General features: G+C 39.1%; 1 protein-coding gene across 7 annotated transcripts in view; it reads left to right on the forward strand.

Moving 5' to 3' along the window:
• Window positions 1-17,030, forward strand: part of LOC134546165 (codanin-1) — a 65,855-nt gene extending 48,825 nt beyond the window's left edge. For all 7 annotated transcript variants that reach the window (XM_063388740.1, XM_063388743.1, XM_063388741.1 and 4 more), the window contains 4 exons: window positions 422-585; window positions 3,342-3,510; window positions 4,742-5,016; window positions 16,791-17,030. In XM_063388740.1, coding sequence (XP_063244810.1) covers window positions 422-585; window positions 3,342-3,510; window positions 4,742-5,016; window positions 16,791-16,946 — 764 coding nt within the window. In that variant the 3' untranslated portion in view covers window positions 16,947-17,030. The remainder of the gene's footprint in view (window positions 1-421; window positions 586-3,341; window positions 3,511-4,741; window positions 5,017-16,790) is intronic.
• The last annotated feature ends 1,903 nt before the right edge of the window (window positions 17,031-18,933 follow it).

Genomic DNA, 18,933 nt, shown 5'->3' on the forward strand with positions numbered 1-18,933 from the left:
TATATCTATGACTATGCTGCTGTGCTTTGCCATTGTCGCCCGGCCACAGACCGGGCCGTGATGAACTCAGTCTAGCCAGTGGCAGGGAACTTGCACAAACACAAGCAACGTCTGCCCATTCATCTGCCGGTGACTGTACGTGCGCAAGAACATGCTTACTGCCGGAGTACAGAATATGCTGAGCCACCGAATGCCAGATTAATGACTTTTCACTGTATGTACTAGTATTTTTTTATATTGAAATTGTAATGTTAAAAATCATTACCCTTAAATAGGTACTTGGGGTGTCCATTAGAGTTAAACCAGGTTATAGTAGTAGTAAGATGATTGTGTCTGTGGCAACGTCACAGTTGTTTGCGCTTGACACTCAGATCAAAACAGCAATGCCTCAGTGGTAGTAAGTACTGCTCCTCTGTGGCAGAGATGTTCGAGGCGGAACTGAAGGCGGAGCTGGAGAGGAGGCTGCGGCACCTGAACAACCGCGTGGTCCAGGGGAAGGAGTCTGGGGTACTGCTGGAGGAGGGCCGGCCGGTCACGCACCTTGATGAAGCCTGGCCTCCGCATTTCGCTGTGAAGAGCATGCTGGCAAGTGGCTCCGTACACATGCCTATATCATATGGCAATAGTGTCTGCTTTTGTTTTTCATTCGAGGAAAGTCACTGTTTGCATCTCTGGAGGGACAAACAATCATGGTGTACCTTAAAGCTTTGCAATAAAAGGTTACAATCATGTTAAATGTAAAATAATAATGTTGATTTGGTAGTTTGTTTTCTATCTAAATTAAATTTACAATTTTATCTGATAATGGTAAACTTTTGCAAAGTTGACCTTACACTAAAAAAGAGGAAAAATTCCTTTCCATCTGAGATATAAAAAAATTAATTATCACCATCCCTCTAAATGAAGCTTCTTAACTCTGGGTAAATCCCGAACATGGCGGACCTTGTCGTGATCTGTGGGCTTTCTCAGGGCACCCCCATTTATCTCACTCATTCATTCCGTCAGTGCTTCATTTGCATTTCATCACCTTTCATCGTCTCTGATTATAATGACTTTGATGTTTACAAGACATTAAGCTCAATTTGTTTAGGTTATTACAGAAATGTATTATTTTTCCCTTAGAAATTATTTTTTTGTACATACTATAACTATAGACAAGATTTTATAGTTTTTTTTTTTTTTTTTTTTGGTTAATTTCATTTTTTGAAACAGATGATTTCAGTGTTACTGTTTTTATATTTATAAAAGCTGTTCTGTAAAACTTACTCTGCCAGAATAATGGTAGAATTTATATGCTGCATATTTACGATAAAATAATTTGTAGTAAATTTATATAAAACATATGTACATTCAGAACAATAAAATAAAATTAGCAAGCATTTGGTTTAAAAGTGATTCAATAATAGATGCACAATACAACAAATTAAATTAATTTTTCTGCTCCATGCACTTTGGTACAATTTTTTGCCCGGAAATGACATTCCTTGAATTTAAAACATTAAAAGATTACTTTTTTTATGATTTGAATTAAGTTTTGGTTAAGTGATACGTAATTCCATGATATAACTTATATTTTGGTGCTATATGGTGTATCAACTTGCATTTTGGTGTTTGCTGTGTTTTGGCATGCTTTTTTGTGCTATTTCAGTTTTAGTACGATACAGCACACAATCTTGTCTCTAACTTTAATTTTTTTGTTTATGAAATCGAACAATTATTATGCCATGTTATAATTATAATGGTGTTTTTTTATGTGCTCTGTGTGAGAACCTACGATATTTAACTTATTAATCTTATTGTTTTCTCCTGAGACAGGGAGGACACAGACTAGATGGAAGCTAGCAAGCTACCTCTCTGCTTGAGTAAATGTTTGGGTAGATAGTCGCAAGTGGTGATACAGTTAAAAACTGATACCGATCAATTACAGATAACATTTTGTTCACGGATCCTGTAACTGATACCCAAAAGATTCAATACCTTTTGTAAATAATAACAATGTAAGTCTATAGAAATTTTATACAGTAGAATCCCGCTGATGCGACCCCTCACGGTTTCCGGAAAAACGGACTTATAAACGGAATGGTCGCAATAGAGAATTCGGGCCAATTTTTACCCCCCCCCCCCTCCCCTCCCCTCAAATATATCCAAATACATAAAAAAATCGCCTTTGTTCGCATAGATTTAATATTCAAATAGTCTATGGTGTAAAAAAGACAACTTTTTAAATTCATATTACACCTCGGACTTGCATTCCCTGAACAATGGGTTCCGATAAATACTCGCGCTAAGTGAATTCGCGTCACGCGAGTTCGGCTATGCTAGCCGGCTGGTGGTTATTTTCGTTCAAAACGTGGCGAAGGAACTTGTGTGGATCAGGTAGAAAACATTCGGCTATAACCGAAAGATATAAGAACAATGCTATCCTGAAATGCTGTGACATGTTTTTAGAGTAGATAATCACAGCGACAAACCACAGGATGCGCTCCCGCCCTTGCCGTCAGCAATGTTTATTTTGACAGCTCAAGCAATTATCTTTTCCACATCCCTGTCAAGCCGCCGCTACCGCCAGCCTGGCCAGACGAGTTTCTTACGCTCTCGCAGAAGCTACCACAGCGGCTTTTCGTGCAGGCGGGTAAGATAACATGACAGCTGAGACGGCTTTTCGTGCGATAGTGGACGCGCCGAGCTCGGCTAGACACTGCCGCGTGGACAGTCTAGAGGGGTGGTATCTATTTTTAGCCGTCTTTTATATGCCTGCTTGCTTACAGTACAGCTCCCGCCAAGATAAACGTAAACACATAGCGCCCAACAAAGTGTAACAGACTTGTTTTTCAGCCGATTTAACTCAAATTTTCGACTTTCTCTGCTCAAATTTTTCACGGTTTCTCAAAAAACGGTCGTATAAACGGAATGGACACATCAGAGGGGGGTCGCATCGGCGGGATTCTACTGTATTTGCAAGTTCTAGTCAGTACTTCAATAACTCTATTGAAAGGGTTTTTGATAGATAACATAAAAATAGCATTTTATGGCATAAAATTTGTGAGCACAATACACATTATGCCTTAGACTAATTAGCAAACACAACATTCAGTTATAGCCTTCAGTTACAGAGAAATTGGAGTAAAATGGGCCCACGGAACTGTAAACCGGTCAATAGATAATATGGGTGGCACCTGAATGGATGAAAATGTACTTTTTTTTTTAAGTTTATTGGTCTTTTTAGTAACAGTTGGAAACAATTACATAGAAAATCTAGAAAATTGGTAACATCGGCAGATGCCAATACGGATACTAAATCGATTCCGTCGTTATATCACTAGTCATACGTGTGTGCTCAGAGGATGATCCAGTCCGTGATTGAGCTGCCGCCCTCGGTGGAGCTGGTCGCGAGGGCCAAGGACTTGCTGACGATGGTCTCGCACAGCGTCCAGCATCGCCAGGATATGATTCCTGCTGTGGAGCAGCTCATCTACGCTCCATTGTCTTTTGATCTCTTCATTCATCTAGGTGTGTAACCTTGTTACATGCATTTATGCTGTTTGTTTTAAGTGTTCAAGCAATAGATACATAGATTATTTATAATAAGGAATCCAAGTGAAAGAACGGGTCCAGGGGAACCCTTCCTGATCTCTTTAACTCTGGGAACTATTTTTAAACCCAGTTATATCAGTACTATAGGATTAAGATTTATATGCATTACATTTTAAACCCCCTTGTTTCATACACACAAACAAGAAAACTGTTGTATGATCTCCATCCCAAAATACATTAAACATTTTTAAGCAGTTCCCAATAACGTAGTCGTGTTTCCTTCTTAAAAAGTTTAAATAATTTTACACTTGACTTAAAAATATAAAGAAATCAACCCTTCTATTTTTTTTAACACCTTGAGGAACTTCAGAAAAGTATTTTGTTTTTGTTTATCATTATTTGGTAAACATAGCTGCATTGCAACAAATGCTCAAGTGTGGACATACAAAATGATTTCATATTAATGTCATAAACATAATGTGTTGGACTGCTTAAAAATGTTAGTATTTATATTTGTTTACTTGGAGTTACTGATTGTTAGAGACAAGATTTTATGGTTTTTATTTTTAGTGCAAAGTAGTTTTTAAAACAGAGAATTTCGGTTTTGTTTTTATTTTTATAAAACTGTTTTGTAGTACTTACTCCACCAAAAACAGAAGGTGAAATTTATATGCTGCGTTTTTACATGGGAAAAAAAAATTAATTTGTTTAAAACAGATACATTCATAACAAAAAATACATTATCAAGAATTTATGGTTTAAAATTGCATCGATAAGAGATGCACGGTAAACAAATTAAATTATTTTTTCTGATACATGCCCTTAGGTACAATTTTTTTAATGGAAATAATGACATTCCTTGAATTTCAAAAATTATAAGTTTCCTTTTTTTATTATTTGAATTAAGGTTTGAATAAATGCTACTTAATTCCAAGATATAACTTGCATTTCAGTGCTAAATGGTGTATCAACTTGCATTTTGGTGTTATTTTGTTTTTTGACATGCTTTTCGGTGGTTATTTTGGTTTTACCGCAATTCACCATGTAATTTTGCCTCTACTGATCGGACCCACTCATCATTTCGTGTCGCAGTCATTGGTACTGGGCATTTACAGGACCCATCTCAGTAATAACAACTTATTTATTAGTTAGTTTCTGATGTGCGAGCGTGGAGGTAAGGGCGGATGTTGGCGATGCCTCCCCGCAGTGGTGCGGTGCCACGAGTTCGTGGACGCGAAGCTGGTGCAGAGCTTCGTGGAGCTGTGGCGCCGGCCAGAGCTGAGCCTGGGCGGCCCCCTTGATGAGGTGAAGGAGCGCCTGATCTGCCCGCGCAACATCCACGTGCTGGGCTCATCCCTGCAGCCCGAGGCGGCCTGGCTGTGCTTCGCCGACGTGTTGGCGACCCTCCAGGCTCTGGGCTTCCTCTCTGCCGAGTCCATCTCTGCGCAGTTCCTCTCCATCCTGCAGTGTACCTGGACTCAGGTGCTCTTTGCTTTTATCCTGCTTTTTCCTTTGTTCATGTTGTAGTAATGAGATATGAGATCAGGTAGAACTGCTCTTTTTTTTGCTTATGTTTAAGTAAGGCGTTAAGGCATGAGTGAGCTTTCTTTTTCTTCTTCCAATTGGCTACATAGATAAGCTATAAAAATATTTTTTTTATGCTATAACTTTTTTTTTAGACTTTGTCACCAAATTTCAAATAGAGTATTTCATAATTTACTGTTCATTGATGTGACTGCTGAGGTGTTTCCGAACTAGCATCTCACAATAGCATTTACCGTTGACAAACATTTGTTGATGAAGCGAAGAAATTGTAATACAGTAAAAGCACTTTTATTACTGCTTGTCAGGAACCATGGTCGTGCTATGCCGTATTAGCGATGTTACCTGATTATCTAAGGACAATGTAGTTTTAATGGGAATACCCAGATAATCTGGTAGTTTAATGTGCATGCATTATAAAAGCCAACAAAGCATTTTATCATACACTGTTGAGATATTTTATAGGGATTTGCGAATCCTTGATTTTCAGTTCGGTTCGAATCCGATTCGAATCCCTGGCAATATTTGAGATATGAATCCGATTCCGAATTTTAAGCACAGAATAATTAAAAATAACTGATTAATTTAAAAATAATTAGGGATGTGTGAGTACCCGATATTTTCGGGTACGGTTCGAATCCACAATTACCCGAACCCGGAATCGTTGTACGTATATGGATTCGAACAGTATTACGAATATTCACAAAAGTTATAAATTAATTTAATACCGCTCAAAAATAATAGCAGTGAAAAATAAAATTAGGCTACTATTACATAAGTATTTATAATATGATGTATCAAAGAAAGATATGTAAATTAAATAATTAACACAGTGACATTAAAAGAATTTTGAGATTTCGAGGGCTTAAACTATAATTACGAATTTCATCGTATTGCAAACTATAAACTAAAAACAATTACATACCTATAAGAAAAAACCGTCTTGGCTATTATTGGAGAAAAAATGGTTTCGTTTGCTGAAACGTTTATAAAACTGAGATTTCACTGTGGCTTGCAGTTTATTACGATTGAGTTGGAGAATCGAATATGTTAGGGTTTTCATATTTTAAAGTGTTTATTATTAATTAAGTTTACATAATTATAAACATTTCACTCTCAGTGTAATATATAATTGCCAGTAGTTGCAGTTAGAAAAAAGAGAACACGCATTATTTTTAAATTAATCAGTTATTTTTAATTATTCTGTGCTTAATATTCGGAATCGGATTCATATCTCAAATATTGCCAGGGATTCGAATCGGATTCGAACCGAACTGAAAATCAAGGATTCGCACATCCCTAAAAATAATGTGTGTTCTCTTTTTTCTAACTGTAACTACTGGCAATTATATATTACACTGATATTGAAATGTTTATAATTATGTAAACTTAATTAATAATAAACACTTTAAAATATGAAAACCAAAACATTTGATTCTCCAACTCAATCGTAATAAACTGCACGCCACAGGGAATTCTCAGTTTTATAAACGTTTCAGCAAACGAAACCATTTTTTCTCCAATAAATAGCCAAGACGGTTTTTTCTTGTAGGTATGTAATTGTTTTTATTTTGTAGTTTGCTATACGACGAAATTCTTTTAATGTCACTGTGTTAATTATTTAATTTACATATCTTTCTTTGATACATCATATTAAAATACTTACGTAATAGTAGCCTAATTTTATTTTTCACTGCTAGTTTTTTTGAGCCGTATTAAATCAATTTATAACTTTTGTGAATATTCGTAATACTGTTTGAATCCATGTACGTACAACGATTCCGGGTTCGGGTAATTGTGGATTCGAACCATACCCAAAAATATTGGGTACTCGCACATCCCTAGATATTTATAATGATCATTTAGTGATTTTGAGTGGCGACTGGCCGGATCACTGAAAGTCCGAACGTAATAAACTTAATTGTATCAAAAACAAGTATTATAGGCAAAAGAAAAAATCTTATTGATTAAAAATCAATGTTTATTCATTATAAAGTACTTAAGAAAGCTATGTACATACAAATGTATGTACATATAAAACAATACTATGTAATGTACCTACATAATTAATAAGTATAAATCAATTAAAGGTTAAGAACATTTACAATTCACTTAAAAAAGTCAGTAATATTCTTTTGTTTTAATGAAGATTACTGTCGTTTTGCCGTGCTATCTCGTAGGTTCCTTGTCAGTAGCTCAGCAGACAATGTGTTGCTGTGCTTCTCAAAGTAACTCGGCAACCTCTCCATTATTGTAGTCGCTTCACCATGAGTTGAGCCAGCTGATTCCTCCGTACCTTCATCTTCATTTAACATTTGATGATCAATACCGCTGTCGCTGTTCATTCATTCTGATAAGTCATTCTCCTCCACTTTGGCACAACCATCAAACTGTTAGAAAACTTGAACAAAATCAGAGATATTTGAATTTGATTTAGTTTAGCTTTGTCCCTGGTTTTTCTGTGAAGTGCCCTGCCACAATTTTTTCCAGCTTTTTTGAAGAGTTGACGGTTTAATTTATTCCCCCACGTCTGCAGCCAAGTAAATGACAGTTGTCATGGTCATTTTTTTAATATAATCCATTAAGTTTGCTGACGGGTCTGCTTGTTGTTCTAAAAGAGATATAATCAATTTTTTCCTATATCACCATTTTATTGCTTCAATCACACCTTGATACATTGGTTGTATCAAAGCAGTAATGTTTGGTGGCATAAATTTTACAAAAATTTCACCATCTCATAATTCTTCTTCACTTGGTGACACATTGCATTATCAATTAACTAAAAAGCTTTTTCTGGGCGGTTTTTGTCTGTTAAAAACTTTTTTGTTTTAGAAACAAATATTTCAAAAAACCAAGTTTAAAAATTTTTCCATCCATCTTTGCCTTTTTTGTGAAGTGTACTGGGCTGGAAGAGCATTTTTATTGTTTTTCAAGGACTCTAGGCGTAGCGGATTTACCTATAGCCAAAAGTGGAATTTTTAAATTGCCGGAAGCGTTACTACAAGGAAGCAAAGTCACTCTTTCTTTTTTACCTTATGACCTTTCGCTGCAGAATCCAACTTTTAGGCTAATTTTTTTGGGAAGCATTTTGTAATTTAATCCCATTTCGTCAGCATTAAACACTAGACAAGGTTCTATAAGTTTTCATCTTTAATAAACTTTTAAAACTTTACTTTAAAGTCTTCATTTGCACTATTGTCACCTAACAAGATTTCACCACTTATACCTAGTTCATGAACACCATGTCAATCTTTCCGAGATAACCATCCCCACTGGCAGTAAAAGCATGGTCACCCTTTATTTTTTCATCGAGTTTGAGCGCAAACACTTGTAATGTTATGCCCAACAGCGGAACGCCTGGTTCATGTTGGAAAAACCAAGTGTATAAAGCCTTATCTAAAGTTTCGTTTCTTGTTTTTTTTTTTAATGTGCTTCTGTTACCCAAACTGATCTTACTCACCATTTTCGTACAAAAATCTTTAATTTATTTCCAGTTTTTTCCCAATCAGAAACAGTTAGTTTTTCCACTCCTAAATCTTGCACAATTCTAGTTAATGATTCACCCGTATCAATTCGAAATAAGGCTTTGTGTTTTTGCTCCATTTTTTCATACGTTTGTAGCCATTATTTTGCTATTAATAAGTGCACACAATTAAACACTCACGCTGAATAAAAATAACTGTCATGAGCACCTATCAAAAGAACGAGTAACCATCGATTGAAGGGAACAAAACAACTCGCGGGTATAGAGTTAGTCACTTCTCGGAAAACAGACGATAAGTGGCAAATTGGCGGTAAGACTTCCGGCAAATGAGGGTATGTGGACCCTCTCTTAGTACTGTATTTTCTTCTTTCCCTGTGTCACAAAATTCTTTTTTTCATCTTTTTGTGATCCATTTGGATTAACCGGATGTCTGGACTAGCAGAGTTCAGATTAGCGAGAGACTACTGTATTAACTATAGTGTTGAAATATTCTATCTGTTCCGTGACAACGGGAACGAAAACTTCCAACAAACTTATTCGATAAAATTGAAGCAGCGCCTAGCACCGACATGTGCTTAGGCGGCCATCTTAAGTAGACTGTCTTTTGTTTTCTCCGGTGTCTGGAGCACAGCTTGCTATGAGAAATTCTTCCGCAACGCAGCACACACAAGCAAGAAAAGTTGCCCAAATATACTTAGATATGTCCAAGCTCAAACAACAACAAATGTCAAGATATACACAATATAAAGTTACCGAACATCCCGCCCACCTTGAAAGAACAATTTCAACAGTCTTGGGGTAAGGGGCACAGCTTTGTTATAGGTCGGTTAATCAGTCCTTGGAGCGTACGAAGTTGGGCTACACGGACCACTCCATCAGACCCTGGAAAGGTTTTCACAACTCGTCCAAGTCTCCAGCGACGTGGAGGCAAGTTGGGGTCTTGAACCAGAACAAGTGTGTCTGGTTGCACATTTACTCCAGCCTGAGTCCACTTTCCTTGCACCTGCAGCTGATGCAAATAATCCCTATGCCATCGCTTCCAGAAACATTGGTGGGCTTGCTGCAACAGACTCCATCTTGACAGGCGATTCATAGGCACCGAGGTCACATCCTCCTCGGGTAAGATTTGGGAAGGGCCCAAAGTGAGGAAGTGACTTGGTGTCAGTGCTGTCAGATCACTTGGGTCAGTTGACAGTGGTGTCTGGCCGTGAATTCAATATTGCCTCGATTTGGGTGAGGACTGTATAGAACTCCTCATATGTCAGTAATTGGCTGCCAATCACCTTACTCAAATGAGCCTTGACGGACTTCACTCCGGCCTCCCATAGGCCTCCAAAATGAGGTGCCCCTGGTGGATTGAAATGCCAGGTGATTCCATGGTTGCCCAAGTCATGAATGATGGCAGCGTTGGTGGTCTTATCCTCAAGGAATGATTGCAAAGCTTTCAACTGATGGTTGGCACCAACAAAGTTGGTTCCACAGTCACTGAAGATGTCTGAGCAAGAGCCACGTCTGGCCACAAATCTACGAAATGCAGCTAGAAAAGCATCTGTAGATAAATCAGACACCAATTCAAGGTGTAGCGCCTTGGTGGTAAAACAAACAAATAAACAAATATATGCACGATATGTTCGCGGCTTTCGGGCCCGAGCCATTGTGATGGTAAATGGCCCAGCATAGTCAACTCCAGTTTTCAGGAATGGTTTGGCCTGTGTTATTCGTTCAGCAGGCAGGTTACCCATTTTAGGGACTACTGGACTTGGCCTGACACGAAAGCAGATCATACACTTGCGCAGTTGTTGCCTAATGGCATCCTTGCCATTCACGACCCAAAAGTCTTGTTGCAGGACAGCAAGCAAATGTTGAGGGCCTGGGTGCAGCAAGTCCTTATGTAGCTGATCGATGATCAGTTCCGTCAAGCGACACCTTTTCGGAAGCAAGATTGGGTGTTTTTGGTTATATGGCAAGCACGAGGCCTGGAGTCTACCACCTACTCTGAGGATTCCATTGGAATCTACGAAGGGGTTTAATTTCTTCAAGGAACTTGGGCATTGTTCCCTTTTCACAGAAACGAGTTCACTGGCAAACTCATAAGCCTGGGTCCTTTTGACCCACACCCTGAGTGCGGCTTGGAGCTCGCTCACCTGAAGAGCATCACTCCTTTTCTCCTTGTCAGAACTGCGAATTTTGATAAACCGCAAACAGTAGGCGGTTATCCGTTTGATTTTCGTGAGGGATGAAAATCGATGAAGTAGCGACAAATCTCCCACTGTGAGTGTGCCGACAAAGGGTTCAGCAGGCTGATTTCGCTGTTCCCTGAGCATTTCTGCATTAGTGGGAGGTGACGTCCAGTTGAGGCATGGCCATGTGGTTTGTTCTTCACGCAGCCATGGTGGGCCTGTCCACCACAACACATGGTTGACCAGCTGGGAGGGCAAGAGACCTCTGGAGGCGCAGTCAGCAGGATTATCTGCTGAAGGAACATGGTGCCACCACTCAGGTGAAGTGTTTGTTTGGATTTCTCCAACACGATTTGCCACGAACGATTTCCATCGATGAGATGATGAACGTATCCAAGATAGGGTAACAGTTGAATCTGTCCAAGCAAAAATGTTCTTCAAATTCAAAAATGAAAAAACATCCAAAATATAACGCAAAAGTTTTGAGAGTAATACCGCTCCACAAAGTTCGAAACGAGGTAAGGTAACCCTTTTGGTTGGCGCTACCTTGGACCGACCCATCAGCAGATGCACTTGCGCTGGACCCTCACGTGGTACCTCTCGAAGATAGACTACAGCAGCATATCCTAACTCTGAACTGTCAGAGAAACCATGAAGTTCGAGCAATGTGTCATGTGCACTCACAAGAGGTCCCCTAGGTATGGTAACTTCCTCCAACAACGACAGCTCCTCCTTGAAACGGATCCACTTCCCTCCTAACCTGACAGGCAGGTTGTCATCCCAATCCACACCCTCTAACCACATCTCTTGTATCATTGACTTTGCTAATAACAACAGAGGCGATAGCCAACCTAATGGGTCGAATATTCTTGCCACATCGGAAAGAATGCCCCTCTTAGTGCAACTGCTGTTCCTAGAGTGTACATGGTACGAAAAATGGTCTAACCTAGCATTCCAGTGAAGACTCAGTACCTTCAAACTTGACTGCCCATCAGCATCAAACAAATGAGTAATAGGTTGTTGTAGTTGAGATGGTGGCAATTGGGCAAGAAACTCTGGACTGTTGCTGGCAAACTTGCGGAGGTTGAAGCCACCGGACTTGAGAAGACCCACCAGTTCGTGTTGCAATTGTACGGCCTCCTGTACTGTATCTGCGCCTGACACGACTTCATCCACGTATGTGTCGGCAACAAGAACACCGGCTGCGCGAGGGTACTTTGATTTCTCATCTTCTGCCAATTGGTGAAGTGTTCGAATGGCAAGGAACGGTGCCGCAGACACACCGTATGTTACGGTCTTCAGCCGATATTCCTGGATTGGATCCTGTAAGTTGAAACGCCAAAGGATTCGGTGATAGTCCTGGTGCTTTGGATCCAGAAAAATTTGTCTGTACATTTGCTGAACGTCAGCAGTGAATGCAATCTTGTGGAGTCGCAAACGAAGAATCAGATTACTTATGTCACACTGTAACTTCTTTCCTGATAGCAACGTGTCATTTAGGGACAATCCAGATGAAGTTTTTGCCGAAGCATCAAAAACAACTCGAAGTTTTGTGGTGGTGCTGTCAGGTTTCAGTACGCAGTGATGGGGTATGTAATAACCCAGACTTACATTGTGTTCTGCTTCATCCACTAGTTCCATGTGGCCTTCTGTAATGTAATCCTTCATGAAGTTTTGATACTGAACCTTGAGCTCTGGCTGCCGATAAAGTCTCTGTTCTAAGTTCCGCAACCGCCTAAGTGCTTGAGATTTCGACTCTCCCAGTTCCGAGGCCGTAGTTCTGAATGGTAAAGTTACTGTATAGCGACCACCAGACCCTCTTTTGTGAGTAGTTCGGAAAATGTCTTCACACTGAATTTCGTCTGGGGTTTCAGGAATCACGTGAGGAATTTCTTCCAGTTCCCAAAACTTCTTCATGGTCTCTTCCAGTGGCACCAGTGAAGCCTGAAGACAAGTCGATAATCCAGACACTAGAGAAACTGACTTCGATTCAATTTTTTCCATGACCAACCACCCAAAAATGGAATCCAATGCTGTTGGCGAGCCAGGGATGCCTTCAACACGACCACCAGTTAACAGAAGAGGGAAAAGCTCAGCTCCCAGTAGCATCTCAATTGTACCAGGTATTCCAAAGTTGGAGTCTGCCTTTTTAAGATTTGAGAGATGGTTCCACTGCCCAGAAGCGATATAGGCATTAGGCAACTTTTCACTTATTTTGTTCAAAACCAGTGTGTCAATGGTGAACGATTGAGCATCATCACCAACAGGTTGCAGTTGACAAGAGACAGTTCCTTTCACGGATGTAACAGACACACCTGAGAGGCCCTGAATCAGCTGTGAACATTTGCGTCGAGGTAAACCTAACCTCTGAAGACACTGGCTTGTGATAAAGTTTGCTTGACTACCAGAGTCCAGGAGCACTCTACATTTTTGAATGTTGCCACTAATATCCCTAGCACCCACAATTGCTGTTGCCAATAGCACAAATGATGAAGGACCAGTACTGGTCAAAGTTGTGGTGGACAGTTGCTCATTACTGTCATCAGTCAAGGGTGCCTCCGTGATTTGTTCCTGATTGGTGTCTAAGGTGTGGCTGGATGGTATGGAATCGTCAAAATGTAGCAATGTATGGTGGCGTGATCCACAGGTTCTGCAGTTGGTCTTAGAATAGCAGTCTCTTGCCTTATGGAACTGCCGAAGGCAATTTATGCAAACCTTCAGCTGTTTGGCTAATTCAAATCGCTGTGTCGGGGAGGTTTCCACAAATTTGGAACATTGAGATAATGAGTGAGAGCCCTCACACAGCATACAATGTTGAGACTTATTTGCTCCTGAATGACCCAGAAATGACTGTGTAGAAGGACGACCATAAGACCGCCAAGACGCAGCCTGAGTTTGTTGTTGGCTTGGCTTTTGACCAGCGTTCAGCCTTTGACCATTCCCTAAGGATTCCAGCACCCGTTGTCGACCTTCCAAAAATACAATAAATTGTTCCACTGTTGGTATGTGGGTTGGATCTGTGATGCTCAGCTCCCAGTCTCGTCTCAGGTTTGCATCCAATTTCCTCTCCAATAAATATACTAGCAACGGGTCCCACGTATTCACCGAGATGCTCAACACCTTAAGGGCAGCCACGTTTTCTTGGATAGCTGACAATAACTGCAGTAATGTGGAAGAATTCCCTGTGGCAGATGGTGCACTCACCAGTGCCGCAATATGGTGATTAACAATCAATCTCTTATTATTATATCGCCGTTGAAGGAGCTTCCACGCAACATCAAAGTTCTCCTCAGTAAGTGGGAGAGACTGTACTAGAGACAAGGGCTCTGCCTCCAAAGACAATTTTAAATAGGACAGTCGCTCCACATTGGTGAGTTGTTTCTGCTTAGCAACTAATGTCTCAAATAAGTTGGAGAAGTTTTGCCATGACTTTTTTCACCTCTGAATGATGGTAGTTTGATGGCTGGAAGATGCACTTTTGGCAAATCCTGAGCAATGGTTGATGAAACATGTGTTGAGCTGGGTAGGGTTAGCTTGGTGAAAGAATCAGAAATCGATCTTATTTTATAGTACAAATCATCGAAGGTATCCAACCTTATATTGTGGGCCTCTTCGTCAAAGTCGGCGATTTGTCCTGAACTGGTAGCAATTATAAGATGATCCTCCTCAAAACCCTTCCGTATCTGGTCCAGGTCCCTGCAGGTGGCTTCCAGTAGCCTGTGCTGCGAGAGTTGACGCTCTATGCAAACAATTTTCCGCTCGCGTCAACCTGAAGTGGACAGCTGTCAAGTCTGCCATTTTATATTTTCTTGCTGTCAGCGTTGCAACCTAGAAGCCCGCAAACCAACAACAACTTCTTTCTTACGCGGCGCGGGCCCTTTCACGCTTCCCGCACTGTGTGCCGCGTGACCCGTTCGTCGCGAACGAACCGATTCGTTCACTCGCATCCCCAAAAAAAGGTAATCGTGACCCGAACAGTTCAAGCAAGTGACCGAGTCTCGAGACCCGTTCACATGACGTCACCAGAACAAAGGATCACTGCATCTGACCAAGACAAAGACGCGCCCGACAGAGTAACGTTTATTGTTCCGCTTTTTCACGTATCAAGAATTGTTTCTCACAAATGTCCGTAACGCTGCTGTGGACTGTTAACAGCACGCAGTTACGTTTCTGCACCAAAGTTTTCTTCCACAAACCGAGACGCACACGCACGTGCCGCGGACGTTTATGGCTTCTAAACACAACTGTAACCGAACCGACCCGCCGTAATTATCACGAAATGCGTGACCGATCCGGCCCGGAGGACCAAAATGTTCCGTGACAACAGGAACGAAAACTCCCAACAAACTTATTCGATAAAATTGAAGCAGCGCCTAGCACCGACATGTGCTTAGGCGGCCATCTTGAGTAGACTGTCTTTTGTTTTCTCCGGTGTCTGGAGCACAGCTTGCTATGAGAAATTCTTCCGCAACGCAGCACACACAAGCAAGAAAAGTTGCCCAAATATACTTAGATATGTCCAAGCTCAAACAACAACAAATGTCAAGATATACACAATATAAAGTTACCGAACACTATCTTTTAAAAAGTTTTTTTTTACAAACGTTATTTTTCAGAATCAATATGTATTGTAATTTTATTTATATAATTACTCGTTTGAAGGGATGTTAACAGGATAGGTATGATGAATATTTTACCTAGTAAACTTCAGACGTTATCAGTGTTGAATTATTGATTTGCTCTATTTCCTCTAATATTATTCTTAGATTCTTGTTCCTCGAATATTGAATCCTTTGAATACTAAGGATTTGATGATATTTGAGGATTTGATTTTCCCACCCCTACTTTTAATACATTGTGTTTCTTAAATGTCTTAAAACCAGTCTGTATTTTAATCACAAATACATGTGTAGTTGAAAATCCATTGATCACTAATAAAACATAAGAACATCATTAATTAAACATTTAAAAAACAATAAATCAACTGCATATTATTGGAATGATTTGAAGCAAGATAAAATATTGAAAGTCATTTACCTAATCACAGATAGATAAAAAAAAAATGTATATATATATTTTTCCAGATGGTAGCGTTGTTGTGTAGCCTTATGGAAATGATAAAATTGCTCACTGCATATTATGCTGGAAAATATTTTACATAAAGTTAACATTTTATGGTCGGAACAAGTTTTGATAAGTTTTTTTTGTTAAATATTTTGTTATCTTGCAAAATTTATTAATGAGATAAGGGAAAATTGTTTGGTTGGACAGGAAGATTAGCAAAAACTATGGGAAATTGTTTAGAGTAAGATTATGGGAACTCTGTATGCAGGGGCGTACCAAGGATTGACTTCTGGGTGGGGCACCGATACTACGGACCTACTGTAATAATGCCTGTTTATTACTTCAGAAGTCATGTTATCACAGTGCATATTTTACCCTTCGGGGGGGGGGGGAGGTCATGTGCCCCCCTCTAAATCTACCTATGCCTGTATGAGCAAGAGGGGGCCAAGCAAGTGTATAACAAAGAAGCGCGAAACTGTCTTCTAGGCAGGCGGGGAACCAATAATGTTACTGGAAAATCTGAACATGAATTAAGTACCAAATTACAAAATGTGATGAAAACTGTAATTAAAGAGCATCGACTCTACTTGTGAAATCTATTTCTGAATAACTTGCACTTGGAAATTTAAAAAAAAAATTATCCTGTCACTAATAAAGGTATTTAAGGTTTATTCATTCTAAACCTACTTTGCGATTATATGAACAAACTAGCTCAAAATAGAAAACAATATACGTAAGTTTAACAACACATGAGAATTTCCTAAAACAAATAAAATAATTTGAAAAATGTAGCTTTTAAAGAAACCTAACTACATATATCAATAATGCACAATGTGTCAGTATAATAAACATACACTGGAATATTATGCAACTGCATTTACTGCGATTACCTCTCCGTTCTTGCAGCATTACCAGTAGCTGATTCAGTTTCTAAAATATTATCAAGTAGTTTTGTTTGAATATTAGTGATTTTTTTTTCTTTGCAGGAAATGTACCACATGTTCAACATCTGCATACAGAGGGTGATATCTGTAACTACTGATGATAAAACAGAGTACTACAATTTGATGAACTTAATAAAAACCTATTTTGAAGAGTTTGAAGAAGACGATTTTCTTGGAGATGATCTGGTTTATGATTAATGAACTGTACATTGTCTTTGTTAGTAAATGTTTAGTTTGTAATTATGTATATTTATTGTTGTCAGTAAATGCAAATACATCCAAGATTATCTTGTCTTATTTTACATTACCTATTATTTTTAACCCTTATACACTAAAACCTCATTTATATAAACCCTGTTAATACAAAACTCTCATTAATACAAAGTATTTTCACAGTATCTACAAATTACATAGGAGGTATAAGTAGTATAGTTTGGTATGTCCTGCCACAGGGTTCAGGGTGTGGTTAGTGGCAGTTTCTTCTGCCTTGGAACCTACATCTCAGATGATGTCACGGCGACCATCTTGGATGACCTTGACCAAAATTTGCCCAAAATTCCTCAAAAATTGCCAAAATTTACATTTTTTTTTTTTTGGAAAAAAAATCCCTAAAAATTCTCAAAAAATTCCACGATTCAAAAATTAGGATTTCGAAAACCTCAAAAAAAATTTTTGCCTTAGAAAGAACCCATATTCCTAAAAGAGGCTTAAGCATCCATGTCCAATGCCTCCGATAAGCCTGAGACGTCATCTAGGATTATGACCGCCATATAGGATTATGTCACCGCTGCAATTTCCGTTACGGCCACCATCTTGAAAGTCCATAATTTTTATGTTAGAAAATTGGGAAAAAATTATAAAATTTATAAAAAAAATTAAATAATCAAAATTAATAATAAAAATTAAATAAAAAATATTTTAAAAAAATTAAATGTACACCTATGCCATGGACCTCGGAGACCTCGGTTCAAACCCGGCGAGGTAAAAAAAAAACATCTACTGATCCTTCCTCCACGGTAGCCGTCGGCAGACTAACCTCCCACCACTAATACCAAGGTATATGTCGTCAGCTGGTATGACGTCACATCCGCCATCTTGTCTTCATCTGCTGGAGACCACCATATTGTTTTCGTCTGCTAAAGTGCGCTGATGTCTTGTTAGTTTAATTATTACCTGCTAGAGTGCAGTAATAATTTATTATTAATGTGACACGTACCATTTTGTCATTTGGACGCCATCTCGAAATTTTGGACGCCATCTTGGAATTTTGTAATTATTTAGCTAAAAATTTGGGAAAAATTCCAAAAAACACCAACAAATTTTACAATAAATTTACAAATTGATTCGATCGGTTCCAAACCGTCGCATGTTTCGTTACGACCGCCATCTTGAAAATCCTGTATTTCAAAGCTAGAAATTCTGAAAAAATTCCAAAAAAATATTTTTAAAACTGCCTTCTTCAAATGTTTAGTTATTTAAATGGTTTCGGTACACCGTTTGATTTCCAGCAAGAGTGAACCAGTAATTTATTAATACATTTAAAAATTCTCAATAAAAAGTAATAAAAACATCTTACAGCACACCTGACATTTGAATTATGTCACCGCTGTATCAATTATTGTTACGGATGCCATCTTGAAAATCTTTATTTATTATCAGATTTTAATGAAAAAAAGTTCAAAATTCATAAAAAAATTAACTTATTAGAATACTGATTGATTAGATCGATTTCCATCCTTGGTTCAAAACCAGTAAGAGCAAAATATAAAAAACGACAGAGCTGTTGGAGCTGTTGGAGCTATGTAGCTTTTGGAGCTTTGGAGCTGTTGGAGCTTTGGTGCTTTATAGCTTTTGGAGCTTTGTAGCTTTGGACCTTTGGAACTGTTGAGTATTTGGAGCCAAAGACATTTTTATTTTCCTTGACGGTATCAGGCAGCAGGGGCGCAACAACACGGGGGGGAAGGGTATTTTGCCCCCCCCCCCCCCCCCCCTTCTGAAAACTTGAAGTGGGGGCAAACAGGGGCAAAGAAAGTGCTGTGTAATCAATTATTAGATAATAAAACTGCTTAAATAGCACCATTTTCCACCTTAAAATACAAATTTTCCCGGGGGAGGACCCCCGGACCCCCCCGCTTCATTTGGAGGGATCGATGATTATTTATAAAAAGGTATGTTGCCCCCCATT

The sequence above is a fragment of the Bacillus rossius genome, chromosome 1 (genome assembly GCF_032445375.1).
Source record: "Bacillus rossius redtenbacheri isolate Brsri chromosome 1, Brsri_v3, whole genome shotgun sequence".
Lineage (NCBI taxonomy): Eukaryota > Metazoa > Arthropoda > Insecta > Phasmatodea > Bacillidae > Bacillus > Bacillus rossius.